This window comes from Gekko japonicus, unplaced genomic scaffold (genome assembly GCF_001447785.1).
Source record: "Gekko japonicus isolate JY-2015 unplaced genomic scaffold, Gekko_japonicus_V1.1 scaffold1072, whole genome shotgun sequence".
Taxonomy (NCBI): Eukaryota; Metazoa; Chordata; class Lepidosauria; order Squamata; family Gekkonidae; genus Gekko; species Gekko japonicus.
Window position 1 is genome coordinate 329,522 of NW_015173154.1, and position 27,376 is coordinate 356,897.

Here is a 27,376-nt window from a genome sequence, read left to right on the forward strand (position 1 = left end):
GAAGAAGACAGGGGCTCTGCAAGTTCCTTAGAAAGTTCTTTGAGCACTCTTGGGTGCACACCATCCGGCCCAGGGGATTTGTATTCGTCCAGTGCAGCCAGGGGTCCACAACCCCTGTCAATGTCAACTGGACACTCAGGTGTCCTGTCATGTCCTCTACCATCTCTAGATGGGCTCGAGTTCTTCATGGAGAAAACAGAGGCAAAAATGCCATTAAGCCTGTCTGCTTTTTCTCTGTCCTCCACCAGAGTTTCTCCTTCTACTCCCAAAAGCAGTCCAATTGCCTCTTTTATTTATTTATTTATTTATTGGGTTTCTATCCTACTCTCCCCGTGAACATGCTCAGGGCGGCTTACATTTAAAGGCACTTTGTGTTTGCTTCTCACATATCTGTAGACATTTTTCTTATTGTAGCGAGACCCCCTGGCCAGACCCAATTGAACAGCTGGTTTCTTATCTCATTACATATGCTAACTCATTCAGTCCTTACATGTGTATTCTCAGCAAGAAGGCCTATACATCCTCTGTATTTCAGTGTATTTCTGCATGTAATGCAAGGAATATTGGGATGTTTTGCTGACACCCAATCTAAAAAAAAATTGCTGTTAATTTACCTCCACGCCTGAGAGGAGATGAATGGTGAGTCTTGATTTACTCCCTGCAATTAGAAAAGATGCCTTTACACACTTATCCCCTATGTATGTATATTTATTGCTTTGGTGTCCTTTCCCCCTCTTAATTAAACCAAAACAACTGTTGATTTTATAACCTTAGCTTGTTTTTGCATATCTTAAAACATTTTCATCATGTTACATGTAAATTTGCTGTTCAGCCCGTCTACTAGTCTCCCATTCCAGTGTATCTGACGAAGCGTGCGTGCCCACGGAAGCTCATACCTTGTTGGTCTTAAAGGTGGACTCCAAATTTGTCGTAACATTGCAAGCCACCTTGGGTTCGACAGGATAGAAATGTGGCTAATAAACATTGTAACTAACTAAGCAGGATCTGCTGTGGGTGAAGCAGCTTCTGATATCTTGCAGCCTATGTAATTTGTATTTATATCTAAGGGCTCATCTCAGAAGATACTTGACTTAACTGCAGGGTTCTGCTGAATGTCCACTAATTTCAGCTTTCAGGATGAAACGTGTCTTGGGGTGAAGGGCAGTTCCCCTCCCCGAATGTGCGAGCGTTTTCTTCCCCAGTGGAAATGCCCCCGCCGGGTCCTGGCTGAGCTCCTTCCTCCTCGCACCCATTTGAGGGAATGTTCCCCATCGTCCCCCTTCCGCTTCACTCTCACCTTGGCTGCTCTCATCACAGCAGAGGGAACGCACTGGAGGCAGGGCTGCCAAGTGGGGGCAGGGGGCGGGTAAATCCCCGCTTTGGAGGCCCGATTTCCGCTGCCGCGGAATCGGGCCCTGGGGGGAACCCCACCCCCGTGTGCACATCACCAGGAAGTGACGTGGGCACGCCGGGCACGCTGGTGGCGGGGCCATGGCCATACAAGGAAAAACTCTATGGTTTTCCCTTGTATGGCCATGGCCCCGCCCCCAGCGCGCCTGGCGTCCTTCCATCACTTTTGGGTGAACGTGACCACTCGCGCACACGCACAAGACACCGGCCGGGAGCCCCCCGCTCCCAGCGAAGATACCCTTGGCAACCCTAGCTGGAGGCAGTGCTGGTTACAGCTCCTTTTGCACAACGACGGCAGCTGTGTGGATTGAGCCAGCCCAGGTCTTTGTGACTCAGGAGGAGAACATGCTCTTTCCCCCCCTGGTGGTCTCTTCCTGGGGGTGTTCTCCTGGGCCCTGCTTTAGCAGCCGGACTGCTGCCTGTTTCATGAGCGGCCTGCTGGAGACCTCGGCCTTAGACTGCTTTCCCATAAATCCTTCTCAGTGCAGCTGCAGGTGTCTCCTCTATGCTTCCTTCTGAACAAAGGATTCCCCCCGTTTCCCAGGAGTGGAGTCAAGGAAGTCATAAGTCTGTTCCTTGCAGCTCTTCAGGAAACCCACTTACCATTCTTTGAAGATTTCGCTCACCCCATCCTGAAAACTTGAGGTTAATAACAGATCATAATAAGTGCTCCTGTATGATGTGAAGACCCTCCTTGTACCACAGAGGCCTCGTCCTCCGGCACTGAGCCTGGGGGCCCTGTGGCTACTGGAAGGCGATGGAGGGGCCCTGCCTTTCTTTGGAAGGCCTCCCACGGATAGGGTCTTTGGGGGTGCATTTACGATTGCAGTATGGCAGGGGAGCACTCTCTCCCTCTCTCCCACTCTCTCTTGAGGACTCTGCAGCAGAGAGGCTGGCGTTGTGGCTGCAGCCCTTGCCCTGAGCACAGTGAAGCTCTGACAGAGGACAAGCGGAGCCCACGTGGGCAGGGAAGAGAGAGGGACTTTGTGTTCAGCTGCTGCTGAGTGAACTGCGAGTGGTATGCTGAGAATAACGATGGCAAAACCACAGTCCGATCATAATAGTAGAACAACTGTGTTTCCTGCAATATTCATGAACTGTATTTTTTCAGGGATTCAGGTAGGAACCCTTTTTATAGTGCATAGATCCATTCTTTAAAATTTACAGCAAGTTTAGATTTCATAGCAGCTCGATGGAGCACACCATTGGGTATTTGTGTCCTTCAATCCATTCCATTTTTTGAAAACATAATTTCCCCCGTAATCTAATTTTTCCTTTTATATTTAGGATCCTCCATTGGAGTATGTTAAAAGAAACAGAAGTACAGTATTTCGTATAGTGCCAAAGTTCAAAAAAGAAAAGGCCAGAACACAGAAGACCAGGCCTCAACCTGGTATGTTTTTTGATACTGCAAAGAAAATTAAACTGCTCTGGGGAAATCTAACATTCCATGGTCAGATACCGTGAGGTGCTTTCTGTATATTCAATCAGTATTTAAATCACCAAGAGATGACATATGTTGTTCCTGTTTGAGTGACTGATGAACACATGCTGAAGGGCTTCTGCATTGTATCTGACATCACTTCCCTTTGAGATGATGTGCCACACCGTCCACTGGTTCATCTGCAGTTGGATCAGTCATCCCTACAAGTCTAATCTCAGATTCGCAGTTTTCAGCCTATCTCTTGGAATCCTGGGATTCCTTGGAAGCTTATTGGTTCTTTGTCATTGACAAGATCCGTAATGGCAGAGAAGCTCTCCTGAAAAACAGTTTGCTTTCCTGTACTGATCCCCCCTGTGTAAGCTGAAAAGAAGTCCTGGGCGACTCTTCTGGGGTTTGTTGTGCCTCCTGTTATGGGGCCTGATCAGCTTGGCCACAGAGCCCAGTGTGAACGTGACCACTAATGCCTCTGAACTCTCTGCCCTGGTCAAGGTTATGGCCGTAGCCAGCGCTACGTGGGAAGGGCTCTCTTAAGGCGGAGGGGCAGAAAGCGACTGTCTTCGATAATTACGCTAATTGTATTTGCTGGTGGAGAGGAGGATCTAAGACAATTGTTCACTAGGAAAGTTTGCTAGGAAATAGCAGCTAAGTAGATGTCATCATCTTCTCAAAAAATAATGCTATTCATGACACCGATTTTACATCAGGGTCTTTTAGTAAGCAACAGGGTGTTTTTTAATGCTGGGGGAAAACATGAAAACAAGCATTATTCATAAAACAAAGAGGCTTAATTGAAATTATTGGCCTTTTAAAATCATTGTGTGCTGAAGTTTAACTTCTGAAGCAAAATAGCACTGAACAAAAGACACATGTGTAGAAAGAGTAGTTTACTTATTGAGCTTGGATTTCTCAGCCTAATGCAAACCACTAACCCTAGAGAACAATATTGGCAGACTTTTGAGCTGTGCTAGTCATCACTAACAATTATGGACATATTTGCTGAACTATTTAATAACCACAATTGTTGTGTTTTAATGACTGCAAAGTTTCCACTCCCCCCATCCAGTGAGTCATTACTAGTATATAGCTGAACATACACAGCCCTCACAGCTCATACTGTTGTGACCAGTGGATTTGGTGATGTTCAGAGGTTTGATAGCTTTGATGCTGAAGCTGGAAGCCTGGCTGCGATGTGTCTTGCTCCACCTTTTCCTTTTTTTCCCTTACACGCGTTCTCAGGTTTTGTTAACCTGTAACCTGCATGAAAAAGAAACTGCCTCTTTTTGTGAAAGTACACCCAACTTTTTGCTTCTGTGTTCTGTTCTGCTTTCCACTTTTCTGTGGCCTAACCTTTGCTTGTAATGCAGTTGAGCATGTAGAAATTAAGGGGGTTTTGCTCTTAACTTTGGTAGTTCAAAAATGGGGCACAGATGAAGTTGCTGCTTGGCTGGATCTGCTCAGTTTGGGAGAGTACAAAGAAATCTTCATCAGCCATGACGTCCGAGGCTCTGAGCTTTTGCATCTGGAAAGGCGAGATCTTAAGGTATTTCTTTGTGCTACTTTTCCACTCCTGGGAATTTTCCTTTGACAGTCATTTAAACCTTTCCCTTATTCCCACTCTGGTTATATGCTTGTAGCTTGGCTTTTAATATGCAAATACCCCCCAAAATAAAAAGCAGACCCACATACCCCAAAATCAATACACATTGTTGTTGACTGATACTTTAATCTGGTAGTACCAAGAATACTTGAGATGTCCTTCTGTCTTGTGGAGTTACAATAATAGCCCAGGTTCAGCAAAACGCTCCGGTTTTCCTTAGGAATATGTTCACTTGTGTCGGAATGATCACATTAATTTGAAATAGGGATTCCCCCCCTCCCCCAGGATCTGCATAGAGGTAACTTGTAATTCATTAACCGACATGATAATTGATCAAGGTGCAAATGATGCAAGATTTTTTAAAATTTATTTGAATCGTCGCTTCCTCAACTGTCTCCCCTTTTAGCCATTGTACTCGACATTCTGCAGGCAGGGCCAGTTAGGTCTCCTCGCATGGTACCAGACCCTTCGCTCTCGGGCTGGCCGGGCCTGGGGAGCTGGAAACGCCGGGCTTGTGCCTGGTGGGCCAATGGATCCAGCTCCCCACCCCTCCCAGCCCGAGGTTTAAAACCGGCCGAGAGGACAGCAGCTCCACCTGCTCTGGAAGCAGCACCTGCAACTCCTCTTGTCCAGGCTGAACGGAGGCCGGAATCCCGCAAAGGACGACACAGACACACCCCGTGACACGGCCCAGGAGGGGGAGCCCAAGCTGGCGCAAGGGAGGAGCTCACTGCCCCCACCACTCCTGCCACGCAGAGGCAGATTATGCTGGGCTGGCAGTCCGGGGGTTGGCTCACTGGCTCTGGCGCCGGGGGGGGGGACAGAGGGAAGTTCTGGTGGAGAAGCTCCAGTTCCATGGGAAATGAGTTTCAGGGGCAATTTCTAGCATTTCTTCCCTCTTTCCAAAAAAATCTTTTACCTCTCATCTTTTGCTGGAATCTCACTCTCCTTCGTGACAAATTGGGAAAGGGTTTTACAGAAGTGAAATTCACAAGGCTAAAGTGCCCCTATCATAAAGAATACTTTCCCTGCCTGTGCCATCCTGGCCAGAGTTGTGCCCTTCCTGGTTCACTGAAGCCAAATGGGGCTTAGAAGAAGAAGAGAAGAAGAGGAGATTGGATGTATACCCCATGGCCCTTCACTACCCAAAGGAGTCCCAGAGGATCTTACAATCTCCTCTCCCTCCCCCTCCCCACAACAGATACCCTGTGAGGGAGGTGGGGCTTAGAGAGCTCTCTCGAGGACTGCCCTTGAGAGAACAGTTCTGAAAGAACTTATGACTGACCCAAGGTTACACCAGCAGCTGCATGTAGAGGAGTGGGGAATCAAACCCGGTTCTCCCAGATTAGAGTCCGCACTCCTAACCACTACACCAAACTGGCTCTCATCAGAAGGGCCTAACTCTGGTTAAAAGGTAAAGGTAAAGGTTCCCTTCCTCGAAAGCCAGTCGAATCCGACTCTATGGTTGCGGTGCTCATCTCCGTTTCAAAGCTGAAGAGCCAGCGCTGTCCGAAGATGTTTCCGTGGTCATGTGGCCGGCATGACTAAATGCACACCAAGGCGCACGGAACGCTGTTACCTTCCCACCAAAGCGGTACCTATTTTTCTACTTGCAATTTCTTGCTCTCGAACTGCTAGGTTGGCAGGAGCTGGAACTAGAGATGGGAGCTCACTCCGTCATGCGGCACACTCGGGTCTCGAACTGCCAAACTACTGACCTTCCACAGCCTGCAGTTCAGCGTCTTAACCACTTGAGCCACTGCAGCTCCTTAAACTCCTGTATAGGAGTGCACTGTCCCACGCCTGTCTAGAATATGGAGTCTCTTCATCCCTTGTGATCTGTTTGTCTTTCTTTCCCCCTCTCTCGTGACTCTCCCTTCTCTTCCCCACTCTTCAGATTCAGAGTATAACCTCATTTCCCTTGTAATGCTCGACAAAGCACGATATACTCTGCAGCATAAGAATCCTTTTTGATTTCAGCATCAACACTCATGTTCTCTTTCCCCTTCTGAAATCCAACTGGTGTCAGCCAGCTGAAGTCCTCATTTCCTTACTGATGTTCGCGCCCAAGAAGGAAATGGTCGCCGCTTCCTGACGGAGCAGGTTGGCAGCCCCAGATGGGGGATGCTGTGAGACCCTCCCTTGCAGAGGCCGTTCAGGTCTTGCCACGCCCGCAGCTCTTTTCCCCGGCAGCAGCTGCTTTCTTCAGCAGCGCTCCCTGGTGACAGTGATCCATACACTTATCACCTCCAGGTGGGACTACTGCAATATGCTCGCCATGGGGTTACCCTTGCAGATAGCTACTTCAGAACACAGCAGCAAGACCGCTATCAGGCATTGACTACAGGCTGCATATTACCCCAGAGTTTAAAAGAGTTTCTCTGGTTGCCACTTCCTAGCTCAATGAAATGTGCCAGTTAGCTCCAAATGGTACCTCCAGGAGCACATCTGTCTGTAGGGAGCCTCTGGCCTGAACAGGTGAGGCAGGGGGCCACGAGAGACGGGGCCTCTTCAGCGGATTTTATTTATAGTTCATGGATTACGGGATTTAAAACTGTGCAATCATCATGAGACGAGCAGTGAACAGCGCAGCAGAACTGGAGAGCAATGCGAACCACAAACTAAGGCAGCCACAGCCTGGGTCCATGTGGCCAGAGCAGCTGAGAAAAGGTGGGGGGACCCTCTTCCAGGCTGAATGAAGCTGGCAGAAGGCCTTCTTCTGCAGCTTCATTGAGTCAGTTCTCCAGGAATAGTGCTGGATGCAGCGTAACCCCCGTGTCCTTCACGTAGTCAGCAAGCGTCAGCAGGACCCCATTAAAAGGGGGGTCCTTCGAGACCTCAGACTTCCCAACTAGAATTACCTCCATCTTGTCAGGATCCACCTTCAATTTGTTCATCCTTAACCATTTAACAACAGCAATAGGGCCTACTGGTTCGGGACCTCTCCAGTATCATCAGGTGGTGTGGAAAAAGATAGAGCTGAGTGTCATCAGCCTTCTCCACGTCCACAAATGATTTCTCTTAAGGGCTTGACATATAGATTGAACAGCACTGGAAAGGAGACTGAGCCGTCAGGAACCCCTCAAGTTCCCCACGGATGACAGTTGGTTTCCAACAGCAACCCTCATGCTCATAATGAATGATTTAAACCAATCCAAGGTAGAATCAGTGGAAATCACTGGCCTCCCTTCTGAAGGACTCAAGTGCCTTTGGGTCACTGGAACAGTGTGGTTGGATGGGGGACCTGCCTGTGTTCACTTTTACTGTGGGTGCCTGGACGAATCATTTTAATTTCTCTGATTCTTTACTGGTTCTTTGGCTCAACTGTTCTTTTCGGTGGTTGCTTTTAGTTTGTTTTAGGATAATTAGTGTTGTTACAACCTTCAATTTCTACTGATACTATAATTTTCTTGTTGTATTGCCTTAGTTGCAAACGGCTTTCACGGTTTCGTTTTTAAGAGAGACAGGAGGGAAAGTGCCACCACGTTGCAGCTGACTCGCAGCAGGCGGGTTCAGAGGTGGTTTCACCCACTGCCAGCCTCTGCGTAGCCACCCTGGACTCCCTCGCTGGTCTCCCCTCCAAGGACTCACCGGGGCCGCCCCTGCTTGGCTTCCAAGATCTGATGAGAAACCAGCCCAGCCTGGGCTGTTGCAAACCAGTTTCAGTGATTAGTTTTTCAGAGAGACAATATATAAATACTTAAAATAAAATAATTTTTTTTTAATCAATGTGTTTATTGGGTTTTCATACACAATAAACAAACATACACACAAACAAACAAAGAAACATTTTTCTATACATCATATTGCTCATTCGATTTGGTTGTTCCTACATACATTACTTATTTACTCTACCCTTTTACTAACCAACTATAATCATTACCTGACACATTTTCAGCCATTTTTACTCATCTTCTCTGTTCAGTCACTAAGCATCCTTCATTTTAACAAGGTTACACATTCCTGAGCTTTATCTATCCAATCTCATCTTTTACTTATTTCTGTTCCACAATAATAATAAAAATTTGAAGGCAAAAAGTAATAGATGCATTTTGTTACAGTGTTATTTCCAGTACTATTTTTGTTTTTTAAAAGTGCCAGTACTCCTATACCCCGTTAATATCCAACTTGGTGAAGAGCTCCAGAGAACTCTTCCAGAGAGCAAGCAAAGAAATGCCAAAAACTGTACTAGATGTTTGAAAAATGGACTTGAGTATAACCCTCAAAACACAAGCTGTATTAAATTGTACCATATCAACAGAAGAGAAGTAAACTGTCAGTCTCTTGAACAAAATTACTCACAACAACACTCTCTCAGCAGAGATATGTTTATTGAGTAGTAAAGATGATTCAAGCTAAGGCTTCTTCGTGTCAGAACTAAAGATTTGGTGCCAATGCCTGAAGATATACAGATATACAGCTCCCCCCCCTCAGTGTCCCACCCAATCAGTCCATTCATTCCGCCTGTCTAGCTTTCGTGCTCTTCTACCCTCCACCACCACCTGTGAGGCACCCGCCAGGTTATCTGTGTTAGCGGAGCAAGCAGAGACAGGGAGGCATCTTGGGAAACGGCTGCGTAGCAAAGCACCCCCAGTCTCTCTCTCTCTCTCTCTCTCTCTCACACACACACACACACACACAGAAGCTCCCCCCCTTCCCAGCTGTCTACAGCAGTACACTTTCCCCATGGCAAACAAGGTGCTGAGTTTGACATAAAGCTTAACTCATCAGTAAGTGTCATCTCTCCCTGGCATCCGGTCCCTTCCCGTCCTTCTCCGCCCAGGGGCAGGGCCAGAGGAGCTCCAGGTCAGCCGCCCTCTGTGCACTCATGGCCCAGGAATCCACGGCACCGTGGAAGCCCTGTCACCACAACCTGTGATCTGTCGGGGGGGGGGGGGGGGCTTGTCTACCAACCAAAAATGTGCCAGGATGCTGTATCAATGCATACTGGCACAAAAAACGCTCTGGTTATTTCCCAGAGTTCATTTCTATATCTCATTGCATTGCTGGCCATCTTTAAAAATCACCATTTTGAAGGTATTCCCCTATTTTTTTTTATATGACATATAAATAGATTTGGTTTCTTTGTTAATTAGTTTGATGCCAGTCAAGTTGACGGGATCAGTATACCAAGGTCAGACGGTACAAACCAGGAGAGAGCCTCTTGGAGCGGTCTTGTCAGCCACCCGGGTTTCCTCCCTACTCCAGAAGTCAGCCAAGGCTTTGCCAGGGGCACTCTGTCATAGCAACACGAGACATCAGGAAACCATCCAGCCGTTGGGGGAAAATCATTCTAATTGGTTCTACACAGTCCTGCAGAGTACTGGAATGCCCATTAGTATAAAATCTGTCAGGTTAGATTAGGGAACCTAATCAGAGCTCATCCTAAAAAAAGATCAATTTGGGGGAAAGTAATGTCAGCCCAGGAGCTGCGGTGGCTCAAGTGGTTAAGACGCTGAACTGCAGGCTGTGGAAGGTCGGTAGTTCAGCAGTTCGAGACCCGAGTGTGCCGCATGACAGAGTGAGCTCCCGTCTCTGGTTCCAGCTCCTGCCAACCTAGCAGTTCGAAAGCAAGAAATTGCAAGTAGATAAATAGGTACCGCTTTGGTGGGAAGGGAACAGCGTTCCGTGCACCTTGGCGTTTAGTCATGCTGGCTACATGACCACAGAAAACGTCTTCGTACAGCGCTGGCTCTTCAGCTTGGAAACGGAGATGAGCACTGCAACTCTAGAGTCAGATCCGACTGGCTTTGGAGCAAGGGAACCTTTACCTTACCAATGTCAACCCATTGCTACACAGTCTTGAGCAGCAGAGCAGTTCTGGTTTGAAACGGCTAAAAATGGGCAAGTCAGGAGGGGAGAAATATTCCCCAACGTTCCAGGCAGAGTCTTTAAAATCCTTCCCAGCGATCACAGCACTGAAGCCAGAACAATCTCGAGGGTGAGAGGGAAGGAAGTAAGATTGGGGGGGGGGCAGGTGCCGCATGCCGCTGCACAACAAGAACAGCCTGACCACAAGAGAGGACGGGCAGCGGATAGCAAGTGAAATGAAACACACGCAGGAAACACTGTCTAAGCTCACCAGTTTTCAGAATTTAAAACATCCCTCAGCAGTCTAACAGCATTAGAACTTTGTTAACATTATAGAAAGATGAATGCTGGTAGCAAAAGTTAGACGAGATTATGCAAAGAAAGCTAGAGGATTTAGACAACCTCTTGAGAAAACTTAATTCAGAGATTTCAAGGAGAAACCTGAAGAAAATGATACTGAAAATTCTATATTCAGTTGTCTCAAATAATGAATCTAAAAGATGGAGTGGTTCATTTTTATATGTGCATTGAATTATATTTATTTTCTCAGATTGGGACTGGGCTGTGTATATTGGTTTTAAACCAGCAGCATCGCGCTCAAGCTATTTATTTATTTATTTATTACATTTGTATCCAGCCTCCCCCGCCATGGCAGGCTCAGGGCGGCTTACAGAGTGTGTGTGTGTGTGTGTGTGTGTGTATATACACACACACACACACATATATACAAATGTTAAAACACAAAATACAATTAAAATCACAGCATAAGATCATCAGTGCTAAGGACATGGATATTAATACAAGATGGCAGCGTTCTCTCAACATTGGAAGGTCGCCCACCACCATAGTCCAGGTTCCTGCCAGGTTGTTGGTCATTGAGCTTGGTGCTACTGTTAGAACCCGGAGGTGACGTCATCACACCAGGCACATCGCCACGGGGCACTCGCCCTAGTTCTTTATTCCCGTGAGAGCCAGTTTGGTGTAGTACTTAGGAGTGCGGACTCTAATCTGGGAGAACTGGGTTTGATTCCCCACTCCTCCACATGCAGCTGCTGGTGTGACTTTGGGTCAGTTTCAAGTTATTTCAGAGCTGTTCTCTCACAAACAGTTCTTGAAAGAGCTCTCTCAGCCCCACCTCCCTTAATTTGCGTTGTGATAACATATAAAGAAACAATTTTATGGTATATTTATCCAATTTTAATCCTAAATCAATCTGCGTGTTATGCTCCATCTTATCTATTTTATACGCCAATAAAGAACTGGTTGATTGATTGACTGATTATTTTATTTTCAAACCATTCCGATAACACCGTCCACTAGAATTTATTTGGGCTGGTGGGAAAAGTACATATGTCATTCTAAACCCCCAATGTCTGCCTTGTAAATCAGTGCACCGGAAAATCCTTTATGCACAAGTGGCATTTTAGGAAAATGGTTGCATTTTCTGCTGAAATGTCTACAAGGACAGGAATATTAAGCTGTATTTGGATTTACTAAGGGTGGTGATTAACAAGACCGAGATGCTTGAAATATACAAAAGACACACAAGCCTTGACAGTGACGACTAAAGGGGGTCTCCACAGTCAGAGGCGGCCGCTTTACTTCGTAATATTTTATTTTTATTTTTTAGATTTATATCCCGCCCTCCCTGAAGGCTCAGAGGTCCCACACTGTAACCAAGGAATAAGTTCATTGTTATAAAACACGAAAAGCATGGGGTTTTTTTTAATTGTTCTTGAGGTGTTGAGTCCACGGAGCTAATTGCTACGCCATGGTTCCCCAACGCGGTGCCCAAGGGGCCTGTGGTGCCTGCTGACACCTTTCTTCACACCTGCCCAGTGTTTTTAGAATGTAGATGGGGGGCAGGTGGGGCTTTTGCCTAGCAGGGGTTCTGATTGGCCACTGGCAGTCTGACTGGCTGTATGGGTTATTTAAAAGTGGCCGCCACAGCATAAGGATCTTCACTGTGTTACTGTTTGTGTATGCAAGAAATAATTTTAAATATGTTCATTTAAAAGGCATCCTGTTAAAACAGAACTTCTCCCTGAAATGTTGAAGAGTTAAGAACATGAGAGAACCGCATGTTGGATCAGGCCAATGGCCCATCCAGTCCGACACTCTGTGCCACACAGTGGCCAAAAACACCAGGTGCCACCAGGAGGTCCACCGGTGGGGCCAGGGGACACCAGGAGCCCTCCCACCATTACTATTACTATTAGAGTTATACATAACTTATCTCCCTGGCATTTCATGCTTGGCTCCGCCTCTGGAGGCAGCCATTTTCTAGTTACGTCCACCACCCCATGTCAGGGATCCAAAGATGCCCAAAGACTCAGAAAGGTGTGGACCCCTTCCTGTGTGCAATATTCTTATTGCAGCTGTCCTATTGAGAAAGGAAGAATTGTGATATCCATTTTGATTGTGCCCTCTTGTTTTAGCTTGGGTATAAACTTCATGTGAATGGTGTGTGAGTGTATATGAATATTGTTGTAGATCACCGAAATGATTGCATCTTTAATTTCGTTGTACTATGTACAATGACAAAAAAGTATATTATTATTATTCATGCCTGAAGGAAACATTCTGAAAGTTCTCTTTTCAGAATGCTGCATTATGTCTCGAATAGCTTATTTCTAGTGATCTCTGTGTAGGGAAAATAGGGAAAACACAACCCTTTCCTTTCTGAAATGTGGTCATGAAATGCCTCCAAAGGGACTCTCTGGTACTTACAGCAAACAAAACCCAGACTCCACCAGTGAAAGTGTGCACTATTTTTCCTCAGACAGACATTATTTCACTCTAGAAAAGCATTTATTGCATAAAGATGTTCTTGGGAGGGGAGGCAGCCTGGCACAGCCCAGTCCCACCCGATCTCAGAAGCCAAGCAGGGCGGGTACTACTTGGATGGGAGACCGCCAAGGAAGGCTCTGCTGAGGAAGGCCGTGGCCAACCACCCCTGCTCCTCACTGGCCTGGAGAGCCCCTTGCTGGGGGGCTGCATAGTAAAGGTGTTCTCAGTTATTTTTCTCTGAAGGGAAGTTTTTCCTTCTATGACAGCCAGGAAATCTCGTATCTGTCATGGCACGAAGGGGAGAAATCTGAGGAAGCTGGTCGATGGCCCATAGAGTAACACCAGAGATTATCTCAAGGGTTACGATGCTTATGATACAGAGGAGAAGATGCTTAGCCCTTTGTAGCATCTTTGATTACCAAGTCTAAAGCACTTAGGTGAGCAATCCAAAGCAGGCCTACCCAGAAACCTGCTCCGGCCTATCCACTGGGGCTGACCCCCAGGAGAATGTTCCTAGGATTGCACTGTAGATGTTGTGCATTTTTATAGTAAGGTAAGTAATTTTCCTTTAAGCCTAAATGATATCTCAGTAGGTTCTAACGTCTTTTTCTGCATTAAAAGAAATAAATAGTATTCGCTCTTCAAGTCTGGAAGTGCATCTGCTATGCAAAACAACCAAAACTTAATAACAACAGTCGCCGTTCTCTTTGTAATCCTCACACCAACCCTGTAGGGTTTCCAGTATGATTTACTGTAGCATGTAACTGTCACACACTGATTGAAGGAAACATTGATTGTGGGTATATATCACTGTGATCACGTTACCCTTCAGTAGAAACTGGGACATCTGTCTTGGTCCTGATGAGTAAAGATAAAACTGGTCACCGAACGCTCTTGCTCCTGTAAATGAACTCTGCATTCTCTTTGTCTTGTAGGACCTGGGTATAACGAAGGTGGGCCATATGAAGCGAATTTTGCAGGGAATTAAAGAGCTGGGCAGGACGACATCTTTGCCTGAAGTGTAGTGGTACAGCTACTGTGGAAGGAGAAGTGCCACTTCTGCAGAGCTGTGGGAGCACGTGGCCCTCTGCGTACGTCACTCCGTGGGCGAGTGGCCATCCGTATGTAACGCGCCTGTTACTTTATCTGCCGCCTTTGACAGGAGAGCTGGATGTGGAGAGTTCAAAAGGTTTTGCGTTTTTAAAAACGCTGTGAAATATATGTTGTGAAGAGCAGTGTCGTAAATTGTGGGGCTGTGTGGTTTTATGCTTTATCTGTCTAGGGTAGTCCTAGTGTAATTACATATCTGGGTCTCTTCTCAGTGCAGCAGCAATTAGCTTTATGAAATGAGATTGCTGAATTTGAGAACTTCCCAGAATCTCTTGTACAATTTTCTGACAGAGATTGATCACATGTGAGTCTTTAGGTGACACAGATACCTCAGCACCCCCACCCATTCACTAGCCAAGAAATAAAGCTATAGTTAGGCAGCATCCCAGGGGTGCGAATGGTGCCATCCCTGCCAGAACTCTGACTGCCTTTTTTTTTTCTTTGCATGACACAATTTATGTGACTGAACAACTTTTATATCTTTTTCAAGGAGACTTAATTTATGACAGCTCTGTGCTCTCGTCAGAGACTTTTCCCGTTGCATGTTACCTAAATGTGCTGTTTGGTAAAGAACTTTGGCTGTAAATGTCTCTGGCGTACTTGGCAAGAAAATTGCTATCTACGACAGAAAGTGTCTGTACTCTTGATGGCAAGTCCTTTCAAAAGCCTGGTTTCTTGTGGGGTTATGATCTTACTTCCAAGGGAAAGAAAAAGCTATAAATATGCAACATTTCTCTGCTGTAGCCTCTCCTGAGGCAACTACTTGTCTACCTTGAACAAGAGCATCGCAGCCAATAGTCAACTGGCTGTTTTCAGATTCAGAGATGGCAGCCTGGTTATGAGTCGTGACTTAAAACTACTTCACATTGAAGGCAGACTCCAGGACCAACTTTGCGACTATCAGGGCTTGATTATGCATTTTTTTTAATGAAATCAGATTTTGAAACGTAACAATTACCAGTCAGATGAAGTCTTTGTCTTGCCATTGGGTGTCCTTGCTGAACACTGAAAACGTCTTTCAGTGTGGGAATTATCCTCTTCAGAAGCATTTAGTACAGGCTGCCATGTGTGAAGGTTGGATTGTTGCTTCCCCTCCTCAATCAGTGCACTCATTAATATGAACACGTGAACTAGATTGTCTGATTGTCTTACAGACTCTAATTCCTTTCTTTAAAAAGTACAAAATGCATTTGCTTTTCTCTCTCAAGTGAGGTAGGAGTCTTTCACAGGAACTTTTCACATTAGAAAAGAGCAATGTCAAGTACTTGGTCATTGCTTTTCAGCAATGAAAAACTTTCATGCAGTGCAAAGAAATAACTTTGCTGCATCAATGAGATGCCAAAGCATCTCCATTGCCGGTCCCCCATAGGGGTGGGGTCCAAACTGGCACCAGCAGGAGGGGCTCCTGCAACCAGGTCTCCCCCCCCCCCGCTGTGCCCTGCAAGTGATCTGCTGAGGACAAGGGCCCAGGCAGGGAGCTTTGGCGAAAGGCAAGCGGCAAACAGGCCTTGCCCCTCCTCTCCTCTCCTCGTGGGGCAAACTCAGCTGCTACAAGGCTTGCTTCGCTCATGCAAGGGCAATTTTACTGACTCCTCCTATCTGAGATCATTCTTCCAAGGTATAGAAGAGCATTCATGCTAGCGTGCCTGAATGCCCTGCCTTCAGCTGTGACATCAGGAAGATTTAATGGGATTTCATAGTCAGACTCTGTAATTGCGGCAGCAGTAAAATTGACTCTGTGGATCCTGTTCTGCTTCACTGTCCCCAGTTTTCAGCTCTAAGAGATGAACTGATCTCTACTTTATTTAATCAGGATGTCCTCTCTCCAGAAGCAAAATCATCCTGGTTACTTAGAGACAAAGACAAACAAACTACCCTGCGTGTGGGAAAATTTCTAGCAGCTGCTGTCAAATCACAAGACAGCTTTTGCAGTAGCGCAACCTTTAAATATTTCCATGTTTTCCTGTGGGACGAGGGTTTGCTGTTTATGACTCTGGTTGCAAAAACAGTGAGGACAATAACGACAGTAAGAATGACTCTCCCCTCCTGGCAAGAGGGTTCATCTAGCTTGTGAGTGTCTCTTGGCCCTCAGCAGAGGATGTCTCAGGGCACACGTGGGGGGTGACTAGGGGAAGAGAGCGACAATCTACTTGTGTGAGATTCCTTCCCCCGTACAAGTTTGGATCCAGCCCGTAATTAAGAAGAACAAGTGCCCGTGGCTGCTTTGGCGCTTCCACTTAAGCAGCAGCAGCAGCCAGCCACGGGCCATCCTGAGGGATGCTACCACGTCTTCCAGAAATGTGGGGGAAGCGTAATTCAGAGGGATGAAGTGCTGCTCCTGAGAACTGTGTCCGCACTTGAGCAGGACGTTACACCAGACAGCACGAGAGATGCAATTCCAAAAGGACTGTCTTGGGATTATCTGTTAACTCGTTGTACATATGCATAAAGTACTTGACATTGACATCATGATTTTCAGATGGGACTTTATTCTTTTTGATAATTTGACTGTTTATTTTTATAAACGTCTTCTACAGAGTGCATGCACCCACACAATTGTCTGGTTTTATAGTGATCCAAATGAAATTGCTGTTAATGCATGTACTGAAGTCCCTTAACTTAGAAAAAGGAACTTCTTTTCTAGTGATAAAACTGGTTCTCTGAAACTTATCTGTTCAAAAAGTCTTCTCCAGAAGGATGTAGAGAGTAAGTGACATCTATCATAGTGGCAGGTCTTTGATGAGGACTCATTCCTCTGGGTTTTTTAAATATGTTATCTGATTTAACACAGATAGCCTTTCAGCTGTCCCTTATATGAATATCCCAAGATCCTTTTAAAAATTGCATTTTTAAAAAGTAGAAGATTCTAATTGCAACTGTAAATTTCTGATGCAGAAAAATGCCTGGATATTTTGCAGGGGGGGTTCCACTCTAAAGATCTGTGGGCATTCTCACTGGGACATATCAGAAGTCTATGAGGTGTAGAACAACAACTTTTGTATAAAGCTGTTGCAACCTATTTCATATAGATAGAGGGGTAGATCCTGCCTCTCTCTGCCCATTCAGCTGAGCAGCCTTCCTTGAGCCTAAGGAGCTTCCCCTTCCGACTCACAAAGTTCTTGCACTGTCAGAAGAGCGACTTGAGTTGGAGGATGGTTGGATATGCCCCAGTACTTCTAAATGAGAGGATAAATACTGCCAGTTCTCGTTCTGCTTAATGGCAGCGATCCTTTAGAAGAACTTCGCTTGTAAAGGCAGGCAGGTCATTTGTGGATGCGTGTAAATGTTTGCAAGTAAAACAGGGCTGTGAGAGAAGACTTAAATTTAACAATGTTTGGATGAAGCTGCAAAAAGTTGCGTGCGTGTGTCTGAACATCTGCATGGATTGCCACAACCAGCAAGCACGCTACCTGTTTTGCTATGTTGGGTGTGTTCTTTGGGTTTGTCTGTTACAACATTATCTACCAAAGCTTTTGAATATATTTCCTTTCTGAGACACACTGTGAGCCAAGCTTTCTGAGCAAAATCTCTCAAAGGGATAAGGTGTGTTACACATAAAGGGAAGATATAATTTTATCCATTCTGATCTTGAGGGTTTCTCCTTTCATCAAGTTTGTGCCTTTCCCGTGCCCGCAGTCAGTGGGACACGCCCCTTGAGCCCAGCCAAGAGGGCAGATGGCAAAGGGCGTGGCTTGGCAGCAACCCCCCCCCCCAGACGTGATTCAGCTCTTGCCGGTGGGCCCGTGTGTTGTTCTACAGAGCCTGCTCCTCTGGCTGGCCAGCTGTTGGGCCTGGCATCCACGCCTTTTTGCTCCTTCCCTCCCTTAGGTAGCCATCTTTTCTTTGGACCTTCAGGTGGTTGTTTGGTCAATACGGCCAAAGCGGAACCCCCCTTGTAGGTCAGAGTGGCGTAGTTTACAGGTTTTGTCGCCATCATAGCAAAGGAAATAGATTAAAAAATAAAACTATCTTCTTCAGTAGAAAACAGAGTTACTTACAGACTGGAGGTATAACACAAAAAGCACATCTGAAAGATTTCATGTCAACCAGACAGGTTTGTGAATGTCAACACTCACATAACTACAAAAGCAGAGAATGACAAAAATACAATATATAGGAAACAGTATGATAAGGTCTTCAGCCAGTTATACAATGATGGAAATGGACATCAAAATGGCAAAGCACACAATAAATATAACATTCCACTGACAACTCAGTGATGACGGATAGCTAGCTGGAGTCTACTTCAAAACCAGTCTTCTTCAGAAAACCCTCAAGTCGTTTGTGTCTCTCATCTGCATGCTTAGAGATGTTAAGAATGATGACTGCCCATGGGGCATAATAGGATATAGGGTATGCACCCCCCCACTGCCCTGGCCAATTAGCCACCCTCCCACGCGCGGGAGAAAGAGCCTCGGCCGTTTAACGCTGAAGCTGGGAACAAAACACTCTCGCATGGTTCCCAAGAAAATCAGACATCAACATCTCCACCTGCAATACTTAGAGACAAGCGTTGTAGCAGCAAAGAAGCACAGAAGGAATGCAAAGGCAACTAGAAGACAGCCAACCTCCCCACCCCCATGGCAGCATAGCTGACACAGGGTCACTGTGGCAATTACTGAATTCTTACAGAGGTGTGGCAGTCACGTCATTCAGGGCTATGCAGGGTGGGATCCTTGCACGTCCTCATGGGGTGGCCTCCTTCAGAGACCACGGCGGAAATGAGATATGTGACGTGAGGCCCCCTTGTTTGTTGGCGATAGGCATGATCTGCAGCCCCCGCCACGTCTTTGCCTCACCTTGAATTGCCTTTTCCTGATTCCTGCCAGGCAGACGGGTGCATTTTCTGTTAGCAGATGAGAGGTCAGTGCCTGCCGCTGTGCCAGGACTAAGAAAATAGGTGACTAGAAAAGTTGTAGCCTTGTTTGTTTCAGTTAAGAGTGAGTGTTGTCCTTCTCCCCGCACCCTATCCCAAGGCAGGTTTCCATTATTAGCACAACATTTAGGCAAAAGAGTGGGGCATGAGCAGTGTTCCCTCTAAGCTGAGTTAGTGTGAGCTAGCTCACAGTTATTTAGCCTCCGGCTCACAGATTTTCGTCTCAGCTCAGGAAGGGATGGCTCCAGAGCAAACTGATTTAGGCAGCAGCCAAATTGCTCGCTCACAACTTTAATGCCAGCAGCTCACAAAGTAGAATTTCTGCTCACAAGAGGACTCCACAGCTTAGAGGGAGCATTGGGCATGAGATGCCTGAGCATATTCTGTTAAGAATTTTTTTAAAAAAAAAATTTCACATTTGAAACACTTCCCTCTAGTTTTCCCCAGTAACTTAACTAAACAGTGTGTCATGCTTTACATTAAAATTCAGGTAAGGGGGCAGGAATTTGCATTCTGTTCATTCACTTAACATTGCCACTCCTTTTGCTTTCCAGTTGGAAGAACAGGTATGGAAACGGCACCAGGCCCCCACCACAGAGACACCTTTTGGTAGCTGTACAGATACTGTTTGGCTCTTCATAGGTAGGGTTCCTCTGCTGAGGTTTTTCCACTCTGGATTCATCTCTCTGTCTGGACTTCTGACTTTTGCATAGCTAAAACATGCTTGACAGTTTGGGTAATTTTATTTTTTTTAAATTTATTATCAGATTTATACTCCGCAAAGTGGGCTCGGAAGTGTTTTGATGTTTGCATTTCAAACTATGAAACAGTTTTGTAAGGAAATTGCGAGGTGGAATGGTAAATTTACAGCCAATGAATTAACTGATGAGTTACACAGATTTTGGTGGTTAGCCAGTGGCTTCAGCATATCCGACAGCCTTGTGAGGTTATTGGAACAGTTGCTGCCTATGTCTGGCATTGGAATGTTCTCTGAGGTTAGTGCAGAGGTTTGTGGAACAGTTTAGCACTCTCCAGTTCTTTACTCCAAAAAGAACCGTTCTGGGTCACAGCATGGATTGTTGACCTTTATTTTAATGTGCTGTAAGGGAATATGCCGTGTCGAACCTAGCAGTTCGAAAGCAAGAAATTGCAAGTAGATAAATAGGGACCACTTTCGGTGGGAAGGTACCAGCGTTCCGTGCGCCTTGGTGTTTAGTCATGCCGGCCACATGACCACGGAAACGTCTTCGGACAGCGCTGGCTCTTCGGCTTTGAAACACGGGGATGAGCACCGCAACCCTAGAGTCGGACTCGACTGGCTTCCGAGCAAGGGAACCTTTACCTTTAAGGGAATATGAGCTGATTCTCACAGTCATTAAACCCCAAAACCTACAGAGTGCAAAGCATCAGCAAAGGTTATAGAATGAAGGGTAGTAGCGATGGCTTGTGGGCAGCAGTTGGGAGTCAGTGGAAGCCACACAGGTTGCCAGTCTGTCCAGGGCAGCAGGGGTGCGTGCGGCTGGGGAGCTTCCTCGGGGGGAACGGAGTCTTGCCGAGGGGGTGGTCTGAACTGACAACCGAGGCTTTCGGCTCCTGCCAGAAGCTGTGTAATCGGCCCTTAAAGCTTCTGCAGGAACCGTTAGGAATGTTTCTGCTCCACAGTCCTCTGAATGATGAATCCAGAAATCAAAAAGATTCGCTCTTACAGAGACTGTTCTCTGGATGCAATACTGAAAGGAGAAGAATATTTACGCTTGAACTGTGCATACTAGTTTTTACAGTTTAGTTTACATGAATTCATTGTAAGATTTTACATTTTTGCAGGCTGTAAATTGGAGTACTGCAAAGGCATGGTGTGCCTGGTTGGTTTTATATCCGTGGGGCTAAGACTCTAAAGACTGCTGTAAGCCAGACTCTGTACATTTATAACTAAACGTAGCCCTATTTCTCTGTGTGTGCCTTTGTGTTTATGCATCCATGTTGTGTAACACACTGTCCTAGTCAATGTGAAGAGCAGCAAATATAAGCATACAAATTATTTTTATATTAAATGATGAAAATTAGATGGTTCAGAAAGTTTACAGAATCTTAAGGCTGCAGTTCTATGCAGAATTAGGTGCTGCTAAGCCCATGGATTTTAATGGATTTTAGTGTGCTTAAATCTGCACAGAATCCGTTTGTTTAAATATTTATAATATATGGTTTAAGGCACATTTGACATTTGTCACCTAAGATTTCATATAGGTGTTTATTCTATTGTTTACCATATTGTCTAATGTGATTTTAAGGGAAAAATTAAATGAGTCTGTTTTCCCAATGTGAAAATAGTAATTAATTATTTAATTAATCCATCTAAGGTTTGTCCCTGATATATGCACTTTTACATAATTGTTTTCTACTGGAAACTGAAAACCTACGAAGTTTTTCAAATGTGAAAAACATGTGTTATTTGCAAATAAATAAACCAGCGTTTCATTATGCTCCATTAGGATACTCCTGTTTTCTGTGAATTCCCCATTCTGAAGGATATTTCTTGCTTACAGTTTTAAGATACAGTTACAGTTTTAACATATTCTTCATGTGCCTTCAGCATATTTTGAATAAGCACTTTAAAAATCAGTATATTCCTTTTAAAAGACTATGTTCATAGACTTTGTTTAGAAAGGATGCAGAAACGTGTTAGTAATGAAGAGTATGCCGGGCCAGATGATGACGTCCCATCAGCATGCATGAAAGTAGTCTCAGGAACGAAGATGGATGGGACCATCGTTCTCCAGTGAAATCCATGGGGCCTAAGAGTACATCGCTAGGGGTTCTATCCTGTCCCGTATATTCAGAGGTAGAGTGCAAGATGAGATGCCGGAGGTGCCTGCGGGGGACGACTCAAAGAATAGTTCTCTATGAGCTGCTCCCCGTTTAGACTCAGAAGTGTCTCAAACTATATGTGATGGTCCCCCCCCCCCCCCGCAGCTGTTTTGGTACTTGAAAAGGCATGTGACGTCGACAAGGGCACCTCATCCTGCCATCCTGTGGACCCTATCAGGAATGGGCCCTTCTAGCATTATATCACCTATCTTAGGCTTTACAACCGTGTTGGTATCCCCAGGTTGGATCCAGATACACTGTCCCATCTAGTTGGCAGTGAGACTTTTATACCGTGAATTTAGCTCAGAAAAGGGTTGCCTGTTGTTTGTTCTTCCGTATCTGAAATGAGTCTCTTTTAGTCCCCTGGGAGTTTCGTTGCCTGCCCGGTGTTGGTTTGAGCGTGGCCATAGCCCCAGGTTTTTGTAGCACCTACATGGGCCTGCTCCCAGCTGTTGTCTTGTGGAGCATTTGTGTCTGGGCTGATCTGAGGCTTATTTGGGTCAGCAAGAAATGGGTTTAATGGCAGAACTCTGGACCAAGCTTTAATCCTTTCTGAATTCATTCTGGGCATGTTTATAGTGGGAAAATTTACTTTCCCAAGAGCTATAAAACAATTTTAAAAGTACATTTCATATCTTTAAGCCTAGATCCATTCCTAGATCAGTGCCTGTGTTTTTAGCGTATGCCCATCACCAGTCATGAAGTTAGTAATCAACTCCACACTCAGGAGAAGTCAAAAGCCTCCAAGATGATGTGACTCTCAATAAGCATCCTTCTGGTAGGAACAAACCTTAAAAGCCAATCTTGACTGAGAATGATTGTGCAAAATTTTGCCTGTATACAGAACAGGAAAATATATTGCATGATGGTGCACACACACACACACACACACACACACACCCGCGCACGTTTACTGAAGCATTCTGTCAGTACGTGAACGTGCAAGACCTGCTAAGTCTCCGTGAGAAACAACCCCCAACCCCAGAGAGCCCGGGGGGCTTCTCACCTCCACAAGCACCTGGAATTGTCTGCAATTATCAGGTAACCACGTGCTGACATATTTTTATCAAAGACACTCTAAACGTTATGCCTGCATTCATTAAACACCATGTTTGTGCACATTGAACTGCCACCTTCCCTCACAGGGTGTCGCTTTAAGCTCATTTAAGCATTCCCTTTTGCACCTCCCTGCATCTTTGTATGTTTCTCCTTTCCGTAGATTTTCTTATCTTTGGGTGGGTTCCGTTTGCTGTAGTGCTTAAGAGTGCGGACTAATTTGGAAGAACCGGGTTTGATTCCCCACTCCTCCACATGCAGCTGCTGGTGTGACCTTGGGTCAGCTGTAAATTCTTTCGGAGCTGTTCTCTTAAGGGCAGTTTTCGAGAGAGCTCTCTCAGCCCCACCTACCTCACAGGATGTCTGTTGTGGGGAGGGGAAGGGATTGTAAGCCACTCTGAGACTCCTTAGTGTAGTGAAAGGTGGGGGTATAAATCCAATCTCTTCTTCTTCTTACCAGTATTGGTGTTTCCCAGTACACAGGTGCATGTGGTTATAACTGCTAATGGTTAGGATAAGTAAAATCAGAAAGTATATCTGTGGAGGCAACTCCAACCCAACTGGAGAAACACAAAGCCAAGGGCCATCTTGTTCTCTGAGCACAGACAATCCAAGCACTCTGCGTCTCCATTTTCTAGTTTGGGAAAATGGTGACTGTGTACCTCCCAGATGGTTTACGAAACACACTCTGAAGATACCTAGATTGCAAATGCAAGGACAGTGACTGTTAAACTGTAGTTTGGGGTTCCCAACCTTTTTGACCCTGTGGGCACGTTTGGAATCCTGGCACGGCATGGTGGGTGCAGCCCGCGGGAGGTGGAGAGCCGACCTCCAGTTCCAGAGCAGCTGCCACCAAAGCAACATTTTTTAAAAAATCTGCACAGCCAATCATATCTCTGGTGGCCAATCAGAAGCCTTGCTGGGCAGAAGCCTCACCTGGCGCTGCTGTCGAAAATCACTTGACAAGTGCCCAAAACGGGCACCACACTGGGGGGGGGGGGCCCTGCTGCAGATCATGTTGTGAACTGTCCATGGATGGTCACCCGTCCTCACAATGCAAAAGTCCTCTTCAGCATAGAGATGCTACGGCCTGAGGACATGCTGGGGGCTCTTCTGCGTGCTGCAAAAGGGTCGTATTTGACATGCCCGACACACCCGGCAGTGGACTCTGTTGCGCAGAGGAGGTTGTATTTATTTGTAATCCTTGCTAAGAAGCGAGAGCTTTGACCGTTTACATTCTGTTTACAATGGCACAGGTTTATTTTTAATATATACAGCATCTGAGGGATTTGTTGCATATAATATTTTGAGAGACATTCTATGTGTTTTTTGCACCTTTGGAATATATTTCTGTGTACAGAATATTTGGATGGCTTTGTTAAGAGTAATTTTATGATTCCTAAGTGATGAGTTTTTGTGCCTTTTTATTATTTGGATGCATGATTACCTATTTATTGTACGGAAGTCACAGAGATGTGTATTTTGTATGTTCCTGGAAGACGCTGTTGACATTTATGAGAAATGCTGCTCTTGAAGGGCAATTGTTTGATCTTCCTTCCAAAATAAACAGATGCATACCATCTCATTAAGTATGGAAGTGTTTGAGAATTTGTGTTATGAATGGGGCTCCAGGGTCACAGGCAGAGTGTTAGCCAAATTGCCACAATTTATTAATGATCTCTGGGAAATTACGATTTTACACGGGGCAATGGGCAAATATGGGAGCAAGCACCTATGTATACAGGGGTCCCGCTTCTTCCCGAATCACCAGAAATAGACTCAAAGGCTGGCTTTAGTATAAAATGGTTTTGTTTACTGAAGATATCTCACAAGCATACAGTAATTCAAACACACTCACAATTACACAGATCTAGGAAAATTAGATAGAAGGGGATAGCCACAATTGCATTAGCAGGATGTTACGTTGAGGGGTAATACTTTACTTGTCCTCAGCGGGATGAAGTGATCCTTGGGAAAAATTGAGGGAGAGCATGAGGTGTATTAGGGTCGTGTTGTGAACCAACAGAAACACGTGGAGACTCTGGCTGTGCTAACCAAGAGTCGTGGAGGTAGGGTGGGTATAGAGGTCAGGAGAGAGAGCACATGGCTGGGTGCACCTCCTTTTATGAGGTGCTTGGGGGTGGGTTAAGCTGGCCACACCCCCTGGCAAACCTCCTATTAGTCCGTCCCAAAATAGGCTACTGGAGCTGGGCGCAGGGGGAGGGGATTAAGGGAGTGGACAATGCTGAGATCTTTTAACTCTGGGCAGGACAGATGATGACTCCTGCGGCCAGAGTCATTGTCATGGACATGCCTTGATTGTCCCATGGCTGCAGCTTCAGCTAGGCGAGGCTGGGTGGGGGAAGGGGAATGCTGCCTGTGCGTGCAAGGAAGAAGCTTCCTCATGGCGTTTGGATTCCCCGTCTCTGGCCTTCTGCCTTTGTTTTCAGTGCTTCACGTGGCTAGGGAGCTGGTCCATCTTACAGCAGGTAAGGGGGCAGGTAACCTTAAGAACCACTGGCACATCATCTCATTGTTGGGTCACCACACAGTTCAGTCCCTTTTGCACACTACTCGCACAGTCCAGTTTTTATCACTCATGAACTATGTCCATAAGAACGCTATGAGCGCCTTTCAGGGCAGCAAGAGAAAGGTCTTTCCCACCCCCTCCTGCCTGGTCCTTTGTATCTTTCCACAAGGCTTGTTCTCTCTGAATTGCTGAATCTCCTAGTTTGGAAATGGCTGCAGGCCAGAGTCAGAATTCAGGCTCTGCCTGCAGAAGGCCCCAGATCCAGTCCCTGGGACCTCCAGCTAAAGGGTCACAGGTCACGTGAAACTCCCGTACCTGAACTAACGTTCTGCCGCCAATCAACGTACTACTGAAGTAAGCGAAGTACACGGCATACCTGATGTTCTTTGCTTCATTTTAATCCAGCTGTTCTTCCCAGAAGCTCAGGGTGACATCCCTTTTGTCCTCTCAAAAGACCTGAACCAGTTGTCCAAGGTCACCGTGTGTCATGGCAAGCAGTGGTTTGAGCCTCCGTCTCCCCGTCCTCTACACAATGCAAACGTGACAGTATCACAGGAACATCTGATGCTCTACAAGTCACACCCAGTTCTGCTGCTGTAGGCCTCCTTAGTTGACAGCACAATATGAAATGCAGCGTTATCTTCACATCCGTGAGCATTGCCGAAACGGGAGCATTGCCTAAATGCCTCCTGGGAGATGAAGATGCATGGTGCCTCAGGGATGCAGACAGAATGGGAACTGTAGATTTGGAGGGCTGGCTGAAGAGGATGACGGTAGTGTAAGGACTGAGTGCTCAGCTTCTTGTTTCACAAGCTTCAGCCACCCCCTGGTCCCAAACAGGGAAGTGTTTGTGCCAGCAGTTATTCCTGAAATTTAATGGGTGTTATTTGCTGTGGAACATGCACCTGCTTTGGGGGTTGTCCCAGTATAGCCCAGTTTCCCTTTGCTGTCCAATCAACTCTGTTCCTGCAAAAGAAAACCAACACAATCTGAATTCCAGGTTGTGGTTTTTCCCAGCAAATGTATTTCAGAAAACAATCCAAGTGGAAGGCAAGCCCTGCTTAGGCTCTCCTTTCTGGACAGAGCAGCCAACTCCAGGTTGGGAAATTCCTGGAACTATGGAGCCCAGAGAAGGCAGATTGTGGGGCAGGAGGGGACTTATTAGGGATGTGATGCTAGAGTCTGGAGCTGCCATTCCCTTCAGGAGAACTGATCCATTGTTATCCCGGCAGAAACACCCGGCCCCACCCGGAGGGCAGTCGCCCCACTGCTGGCCAATCCCAGCTGGGAGAAGGGAGGGGGATTCCCTCACCAACGCTGGCTGGCACCCCACGCCCTGGCCAAATCCCTGCTGTCTCCGTCTGGGCCAGGTGGGCTGATGTGTGGATGGAGAGTGACGCAGGGATGCTTTCTCTTGCAGGAACCAGCCCCCTGCACCCATCCGACAGAAGGGCTGCCGTGGTTTATTTGCATTGTTCAAAAAATAGGTCAGAAACTTCCTATGGCCGCCATTCCCCTGACTGTGGCTGAAGTCTAATGGCAGTGAAGGGAGTTTTCTCAGCACTCTCTCAGCCCCTAAAAAGAAGTCTAGTTCACCACTGGCATAACAGGAAGAGCTGGAGTGTATGGCTGCCAGACAAATGCCACACAACAATGGGAATTAAATATTACCGAGGGTTCCAATGTAAGCTGCTGTTAAAGAGCAGAGTAAATAATTGATAATTGAAGTAAATTAATTTGGGGGTTTTAAAGTTGATGTAATGTATTTATTTATTTAATTTATACCCCACCTTCCATGCCTCCTCTCCTCCATGTTACCCTCAAAAGAACCCTGCGAGGTAGGCCAGAGGCCGGGAATGGCGAGTGGTCCCAGTCCTCCCCCCCCCC

The 27,376-nt window shown here is 46.1% G+C and overlaps 1 protein-coding gene across 1 annotated transcript in view; it reads left to right on the top strand.

The window, feature by feature from the left end:
• LOC107119804 (diacylglycerol kinase eta-like) overlaps positions 1–14,077 on the top strand; it is a 206,573-nt gene extending 192,496 nt beyond the window's left edge. Inside the window, exons 34-36 of the mRNA XM_015422396.1 lie at positions 2,698–2,803; positions 4,264–4,394; positions 13,988–14,077. Coding sequence (XP_015277882.1) covers positions 2,698–2,803; positions 4,264–4,394; positions 13,988–14,077 — 327 coding nt within the window. The remainder of the gene's footprint in view (positions 1–2,697; positions 2,804–4,263; positions 4,395–13,987) is intronic.
• Positions 14,078–27,376: the final 13,299 nt, after the last annotated feature.